At 43.5% G+C, this 8,757-nt stretch overlaps 1 protein-coding gene across 1 annotated transcript; it reads left to right on the forward strand.

Annotated features, from left to right (window-relative positions):
- The first annotated feature begins 327 nt into the window (after window positions 1–327).
- Window positions 328–5,687, forward strand: LOC123120301 (2-isopropylmalate synthase A). Its single transcript, XM_044540270.1, has 12 exons — window positions 328–1,137; window positions 1,625–1,838; window positions 1,923–2,003; window positions 2,140–2,229; window positions 2,321–2,407; window positions 2,728–2,828; window positions 3,513–3,546; window positions 3,647–3,721; window positions 3,973–4,056; window positions 4,136–4,270; window positions 5,116–5,255; window positions 5,336–5,687. Exons 1-12 carry the CDS (start codon window positions 437–439, stop codon window positions 5,475–5,477), a joined length of 1,884 nt encoding a protein of 627 aa, XP_044396205.1. The 5' UTR covers window positions 328–436; the 3' UTR covers window positions 5,478–5,687.
- Window positions 5,688–8,757: the final 3,070 nt, after the last annotated feature.

Consider the following 8,757-nt stretch of genomic DNA (forward strand, 5'->3'; position numbering starts at 1 on the left):
TGCTCAGAAGTTAGACGTGGTGGGCCTGCAGAATCCTGTCGGAGCGGCCGATTTGAGAAAGTGACTAGCATCTCCGCGGTGGATTGATTCGCGCGTTGCAGCGGCCGCACGCAAAGGAGTTCTTTCGCTGTATAGTATAGTTCACGGTAGAACGTTGGCCATATTCCAACTGAACTTGGGACAAAATTGGAGTAGTGTTTGGGAGTGACAAAGTTGTTGAAGTAAACCACAAGTGGCAAGTGCGGACCACGCACAAATCGTGTTCGTGCCCGCTACGAAAGCTGAATCATACACAGCCGGGATAAGCATAAAACCTCCTCCGGTTGACGCCTCTTGTTGCATCGCATTCGCATAGTCATCCAGGTTCCGGGCTCCAGCTCAGCCGCCACACCGCCGCATCTCCACCGCTTCCCCCCCTAAACCCCCGCCGCCGACCATGGCGTCCTCCTCCGCTAAACCCTACTGCTGCTCCTCCCTAAACCCCGCCCCTTCCAACGCCATCGCCAGGCGCGCTGCCCTCTCCGCCCTCCCCGCCGCCAAGCCCCGCCGCTTCTCCCATGGCCTCGCCGCCGTCGCCGCGAACCCTAGGGCCTCCCGCTCCGCCGTCCTCCGCCCCGTCCGCGCGTGCCTGGCGGCGCCGCGGCGGCCGGAGTACGTCCCGGACCGAATCGACGACCCCAACTACGTTCGCATCTTCGACACCACGCTCCGCGACGGGGAGCAGTCCCCGGGGGCCACCATGACCAGCGCGGAGAAGCTCGTCGTCGCGCGCCAGCTCGCCCGCCTCGGCGTCGACATCATCGAGGCGGGCTTCCCGGCGTCCTCGCCGGACGACCTTGATGCCGTGCGATCCATCGCCATCGAGGTGGGGAACACACCCGTCGGCGAGGATGGCCATGTGCCCGTCATCTGCGGCCTCTCGCGGTGCAACAAGAGGGACATTGACGCCGCCTGGGAGGCCGTGCGCCACGCACGGAAGCCGCGCATCCATACCTTCATTGCTACCAGCGAGATCCACATGCAGCACAAGCTGCGGAAGACGCCCGACCAGGTGGTGGCCATCGCAAGGGAGATGGTGGCTTATGCGCGCAGTCTTGGATGCCCCGATGTCGAGTTCAGCCCCGAGGACGCCGGCAGGTACAATTCAAACTTTTCTCATTAAAAAATATATAAATACAAATTTGGTTTTTCTGTAGGCCCAGTTTTCTAGTTTTGGCTGTAAAATAGGTCCAGCAATTTTGTATCTAGAGAAATCTGTTTTCGAAATGCTATTTCACATGCTGTGTTGTCTCAAAATTAACCATACCTATCTATAATGCTGAATCAAAGAGGCCAAATTTTAGTGAAGCAGAGTTGAGGTTGAAGCAAATTTTGTTCATGCTTACTACGAAGTACAAAGGATACCATGGCTCGGAAAGTAGGAGTATATCTCGGAAAAAGATGACTAATGATGTGATAATCCTATAAAAGGTTGTTGGCAAATTAGAAACAGGTGGTAGCTGGTGGCTACCCAAATTTTGTGGTCGTGTTGAACTTAAGCTTGCACAACATGTGTATTTGAATTATTTTAGCTTGGCCAATTCTTGTAAGGCTGTGGAATCATAGGTTTCACTTTGTCATCCAGGTCAAATCGAGAGTTCCTGTATCATATCCTAGAGGAAGTAATAAAAGCTGGAGCGACAACTCTCAACATCCCGGACACTGTTGGGTACACTCTCCCTCATGAATTCGGGAAATTAATTGCTGACATAAAAGCAAACACTCCTGGAATTGAAAATGCAATTATATCTACTCATTGCCAAAATGATCTTGGTCTTGCAAGTGCCAACACATTAGCGGTAATTCCTTTTTCGTATTTACTTGATTGTTTGCTATAATGTTATCATTGATCTAATCATGTTACTAATTTGACTTACCTTTAGGGTGCTTATGCAGGAGCACGACAATTAGAGGTGACTATCAATGGTATTGGTGAAAGAGCCGGAAATGCTTCCTTGGAGGAGGTGAGCTCATAATGCTATATTTATACTGTCCGCGTGCATTATTTACAAGTTCCCCTTATTGGGTAGTGAAAAGACGTGTGGCCGGGTAAGGCATTACTGCTTGTCACATTTCTAATATTTTCTGACCCCTTTTCAGGTTGTCATGGCAATTAAATGTCGACGAGAACTCTTAGGTGGATTACACACTGGAATTAATTCGCAACATATTACCATGACAAGCAAAATGGTATTGATGTCTCTTGTCTTATTTTCTTTGTTTTTTGTACTTATTTTTTCCCAGGCAATTTGAGCTTATGCAAATTCTATAATTGTTTTAGGTACAAGAGCACAGTGGACTTCATGTACAGCCGCATAAAGCTATTGTTGGTGCCAATGCCTTTGCTCATGAAAGTGGAATTCATCAGGTAACCAGATGTGCAGTCTCTTTTGTTTGTATTACCATGCAAGTTTCCAATTGGTGTTTTAGTACTCCCTCTGTAAAGAAATATAAGAGCATTTAGATCACTACTCTAGTGATCTAAATGCTCTTATAATTCTTTACGGAGGGAGTAGTAATGAGTAGTTTTCGCTTTCATAGCATGTAAGCATTTGTCTTTGTTTGCTGTCTTTTTGTGGTTACCATGTGCCACTTAACAATGTACGTTGATTCACAGATGATGGTACTCAAATATTTTTACTGTTTCCGTGTTAACTGTTTAGTTTTTGTGTGTGTGTGTGTGTGCAGGATGGGATGCTTAAATTTAAAGGAACTTATGAGATAATATCGCCTGATGATATTGGTTTAACACGTGCAAATGAGTTTGGTATTGTTCTTGGGAAGCTCAGGTACCATGGAAATGTATCTTGGCCCCATAGCTATTCTGCATAATTCCTATATGACATCTATATTTTTCTTCTCTCTTGAGCTTTCTACTATCATGATATGGTGTATCACTGTTGTTCCAAATGCTTAGATAATTAGATATTTAATATGTACATAATGTCATTACTACCAAATTCTGAGACATGTATGGGTAGACCACAAGTACAATTGATAATTTAGAAGGGTGTTATGTACACTCTTCTGGGGTGTCAACTTAAATTATTTACTTGTACTTTTATGCTATGACTGACTTCCCTATGTAGAAATAGCCAATTTATATTCCAAAGAGGAAGTTCTGCTAATTTTTTTAATTAGTAAGTTGATTCACCTAGGAACATTCAGCCTATCCTTCCTAGGTAGGGGACTTGCATGTTCATTGCTACATTCTTGAAGCTCAACCTAAATCATTTGATATGCAGGAAACCTATACTTAAATGTTTTATTTATTACTGTATATAGCATACTATTTATCATATTTACTCTTGTAGAAAAGCATAGGCCAATTTATATGTCATCTGTTGGCTTCTAAACTAGCTTAATTTAATATGGCAATCCTGCTCAAATACATTTAGATAAACATTCAATGGTAATTTAGGTCAAATTTAAGATTCTGAACCTTAATTGCAATTTGTGGTCTTTTGTTTCAGTGGAAGGCATGCTGTCAGAACCAAACTAGTGGAGGTATTTCTTGGTTAATTTGGTTGTATTTTCTAGTTAATGCAACATTTTTGTCTTCCATTTTTTGTTGCCAAATTGATGTCCTTGATGTGCAAATATGTAGCTTGGATATGAAATCAATGACAAAGAATTTGAGGATTTCTTTAAACGCTACAAAGAGGTTGCAGAGAAAAAGAAGGTGATAATTTTCTGGAGTACTCGTTCTATGTTTAGTGATATATATTTTATTCTTCTCTGTCTAAAAAGTAAAGCACGACGACATCATGGCATTGATTGATACCTCCTTGTTTTAATTTTTATAAAGCATCCCCTTTGCATGCTTTCATGGAAGCCTTACGTGTTTTTTCTATCTATTATTACTCATTAGGAGCTTGCTTTCTCAATGCATTGTTTCTCTCTAATATGTACAAAGTTTCTTTTTTTTTGTAGCGTGTAACTGATGAAGACATAGAAGCTTTATTGTCTGATGAGATATTTCAGCCTAAGGTTATTTGGTCCCTTGGTGATGTACAGGTATAATTGAGCTTCAGTGGACTCCTTTTTCGTAAATGGAGTTGAACTATTACCTTACAGTTGTGTGTCACCTCTGCAGGCAACATGTGGAACACTTGGTTTATCTACAGCAACTGTCAAATTGATAACTATAGATGGAGAGGAAAAGATAGGATGTTCTGTTGGAACTGGCCCAGTTGATGCAGCATACAAGGCTGTTGACCAAATAATACAGGTTAGCTGTTGCTATTTTCATCTTTCTTGTAGTAAAAGACTAAATTATTTCTTCTACTGTATTATTTTTAGATATGTCAAGAGTACTTTCAGTACGATAAAGAAAACCTTTTTATGTTCATAATGTAGCTTATTACCATTTTTACAATGTTTAAATCCATTGCATCAGAAGACAATTATTGGCGCGCAATGTCCCACTCTCAGAACTACTTTCAATAGAATGCATAAACACTAATTTGTAAATAAGATTACCTACATATATTCTTGTAACTTAGAACCATCGTAATGATTTATGATAATGGTCCATAGCATCTTCTTTTGTTTTTTACAACATCGATAGCTAGCTTCTTGACTGGTACATATTTTGATTGGTAGCTTGACAAAGAACGAAGTATCAGTTTGTGGTAACCGTAGGTCCATTTTAATGCCGTGATCTTTATGTCATTGATAGGTGTCATGAGTAAAAGAAATTTTTAAAGACCATCTTTCTTTGCCTTGAGAATTTTCGCACCTTACAAATAATGGGTTTACTTTTGGTATTCATTTTAACTGGGAAAAAATCTGGTGTATCCAAAATGATGTAATCATCTTACATGTGTAAACGGGCATTCTTCTTTCACTTAATCCATCTTCTAATTCACCACCAAAGTCATACTCTTTCCTAGATGGGGCAAATTGCTCAGAAATAATACACTGAATTCCACGAGTATAACATGGCCCTACCAATTTGGAGAAATGTTCTGCACAAAATTAGGGTTCGATCTAATGTGTCGTGTCCCTTTGTTTTACAGATTATCGTTTTTCTTAAAATAGGAGATATGACTTTAATTACCTTACCATATGCAGATTCCAACTGTTCTTAGAGAATATAGCATGACTTCGGTCACAGAAGGCATTGATGCAATTGCAACCACTCGAGTAGTCATCGCTGGAGATGTCAGCGCCGATAAACCTGCTTTGACTAGTAACTCCAATCGATCCTTCAGGTATAGTCTTACCCACCCCCTCGACCCCCCTTTCTCGCCCTCGGCGCGTGCTCATAGGTTTTCAATTTATCTTTATGCAGTGGGAGTGGCGCAGCCATGGATGTTGTCGTATCCAGTGTCCGAGCTTACCTCAGTGCCCTGAATAAGATGTCCAGTTATGTTGGTGCTGTAAAAGCCAGCAGCGAAGCACCTGAAACCATTAGTGTTCAGACCACAGAATGAGCGTTTACACTACATTTCTTTTCGGTTATGTCATCCCTGGAGCAATGTGAAATCCCCGGCAAAGTGTTTAAAATATGGTGTTGCATGTTAGTAAAGAGCTGTTTGGTGGTGTAAGGGGATGGTTTTTCCAGCTGTCGTGGATCTGAAGGATATTTTGTTCTCATTGGTGAATTGCAACTTCTGTTTGAATAATGAAGCAATTTTACAACACTGTCTAATGCATAATTTTCTACTCCCTCCGTAAAGAAATATGATACTCCCTTTGTTCCATAATATAAGAACGTTTTTCACACTAGCTCTTATATTATGGGACGGAGGGAGTAGTGTTTAGATCCACTAGTGTTTAGATCACTAAAATAGTGGTCTAAACGTTCTTATATTTCTTTATAGAGGGAGTACTATTTAACAATGTTACTCCCATAATACCAACTTAGATCATAGGGTAATCCTAGGTGGCCTGGTTTAAAGGAGCCAATGGGACTGCAGTATCTTCTTTTATAGGCAAAAAATCCCAGCACGTCATCCCTCCTATTTGCAGCCAGTCATCATTGTCCCTCGGAGCACCACCAACTTGCTAGTTGCTGCCAGTCTTCGTCGTTCCTCGCAGCACCACCAAGCTTTCTAGTCGCAGCCAGTCATAATTATTGCTCGCAGCACCTCCAGATTACCTTACCGTGGCCTCCCAGTGCTGGCTGTCACAGCATGGCGTCTGCCATCGTTTGCAGCCCATCCTTTAGACTACCCACAGTAGGAGTAACATAGGTAGTAACATCACACATATCTAGATAAATAGATGAACATGGCAAGTAATAAATGAAGAAAAAGGGAGAGGTAGTAACCTAACTAGTTACTAGTAGTATGAGTAACATCACATATATCAAGGCAAAATGTGTCTATAGTCTAATAAATGAAGTGTTGCATGTTACCACACATAAGTTACTCCCCACTATAAAGGTAGTAACATAGACTAGTAACATGGGCATGTTACTACTCTATGTTACTACCCATTGTGGCTAGTCTTATATGCTCCAGCACGACCAGCCATCGTTGCCTCCTGGTCAGCACTTTGCCGCCACTAGGAGCACAGCCGGGCGGCCTTCTCAACACCACAAACACATCCAGCACACCGGCACCGCTCACAATAGTTCATGCCAGTCTGTTTGGTCACAGCGTATGCCATCGTTGTCGCAGCCCATCTCATGCTCGTAGCAGGTAGCACTGGCATCACTGGTCGCAGCAGCCATCGATTGCCTTCTCCTTGCTCACAGCATCGCCGATGCCGATCTTCGTAGCAGCGTTCACAACAATTGTCTGGTCATTCCCGCAAAGAAAAAAAAACAATTGTCTGGTCAACTCGCTGCCGCCACTAGACCTTGCAGCACTGTCGAGCGGCCTTCACATGTCCAGCACGCCGGCACCAACCACTTCTCACAAAATGGCGTTAGGTCGTAGTGTCTGCCATTGTTACCCGCATCCCATCCCTCATGTTCGTAGCACCGACATCACCGCCGTTGGTTGCCTTCACCACACTTGCAGCGTTACCAGTCATCATAACAGCGCTCGCATTAGCCGCCTGGTCAGCTCGCGGCTACCACTAAATCTTGCATCACTGTCAAGCGGCCTTCACAGCACAACCACGTGGAACTCTCAACACATGTCTACCTCACCAAAGCAGTTGATTCTCGCAACACCGTCATCATGCAGCACGCCAAAGAGTTTGCAGCATCACCAAGTGGAACTTGCAGTGCGATCGTCGGGGGCCTGCAACAACACCATGCGAGTTTGAACACATGTTTCCCTATCAAAGGAGGTGATGGCCCTAGCCGCACTACCGGCAACACGCAGCACGCCGGCTGGCTCGTAGCACGGACTTGCAACATGCGTGTCGCCTGGCCAAATACAATCGTTGATCGTCTTAGAGAAAGAGGCTGCTTAAATAATCTATATCTATATCTATACCTATATACTATAATAAAGCAAGGTGTGTTTCGCTAATTTTTCGTCCGTTCATCTATACTTTTAATTTTGATTTTTTGCTATTCGAGGTGGTACTAAACTTTTGCGCACGCTCGTGGAAATAATATACAAACGGTACTGTTACTGGGCTCGTCGCTATGTGTTTTAAAAAAAATTGTCGATGGTGCAAGCACCAGCCAACCCACCTACCGATTGCTTTGTGCTTTCTAACAGATAAAACTGGTAAAATCTGTAGGCAACACATTATGCCTTTTGGGCCGGCCCATCTATACATAGAAGTACAGCTTTCACGTGGCATGTTTTAGAGGTTTCCCAGCCGGGTTTTACTGGTTTTGGGAACCTTCTAGATGGTTTTCTACCAGTGGAAAGATCATCTCTAACTTGCAAATGAACTCTAGCGCCAACTGTTCCATTTCTTCTAGGAGGCCAGGCGATAATTCTTTCGCACGAAGAACACGGAAGAAATAGCTCAGCTCTGCCAGTACTAGCCATTCATCCTCGGGGATGAAGCCACGCAACATCACCGGCATTATCCGCTCAATCCATATGTGCCAATCATGACTTTTTAGACCAAATATTTTCAATTTTTCAAGACTCGCTCCCCTCTTTAGATTTGCTGCATACCCATCGGGGAACATCAACTGCATTTTCACCCACAAAATAATTTCCTTCATAGCTGGCCTTCCAAGATTGAACCTTGCCTTTGGCTTCGTCCAGTTCCGCTTTCCTTTCGGTTCTTGCATGTTTTGTAACGATCTATCACATAGCTCCTCTTGATCGACTCTAGCCTTAGTATTATCCTTTGATTTCCCCTCTATGCCGAACAATGTACCAAAAATGGCTTCCGCGATATTCTTTTCAGTGTGCATCATGTCGATGTTGTGTGGGCAAAGGAGGTCCTTGAAGTAAGGCAGATCCCACAAGCATGTCTTGTGAGTCCAGGCGTGTTCCTTATTATACCCCTTGAAATACCCTGGATGCTCTGGATCTGGCTCGAGAGCGTTTAACTGATCTAGGGTCTGTTGGCCTGTCAACGCAGGTGGTGCGGAGTGTTTGACAACTCTACCTTTGATGAAGTTCTTCTTGTCTTTCCTGAACTTATGGCGAGGATCTAGAAACGGTCTATGCAAGTCGAAGCAAGTATACTTGTGCCCTGCTGTCAGCCAACGAAACTCAAGAGCTCCCTTGCATGTGGGGCACGGGAACCTTCCATGCACACACCAGCCAACGAATAGCGCATACGCCGGCAAGTCATGCATCGAGTACATGTACCAAGCACGCATTATGAAGTTCTGTTTGCTAA

The sequence above is a fragment of the Triticum aestivum genome, chromosome 5D (genome assembly GCF_018294505.1).
Source record: "Triticum aestivum cultivar Chinese Spring chromosome 5D, IWGSC CS RefSeq v2.1, whole genome shotgun sequence".
Taxonomy (NCBI): Eukaryota; Viridiplantae; Streptophyta; class Magnoliopsida; order Poales; family Poaceae; genus Triticum; species Triticum aestivum.

Coding starts and splice junctions, on each gene's coding strand:
- LOC123120301 (XM_044540270.1), top strand. CDS start 437: ATGGCGTCCTCCTCCGCTAAACCCTACTGCTGCTCCTCCCTAAACCCC. Junction 2,829..3,512: donor ATTGTTCTTGGGAAGCTCAG/GTACCATGGAAA, acceptor CTTTTGTTTCAG/TGGAAGGCATGCTGTCAGAA. Junction 4,271..5,115: donor CTGTTGACCAAATAATACAG/GTTAGCTGTTGC, acceptor TACCATATGCAG/ATTCCAACTGTTCTTAGAGA.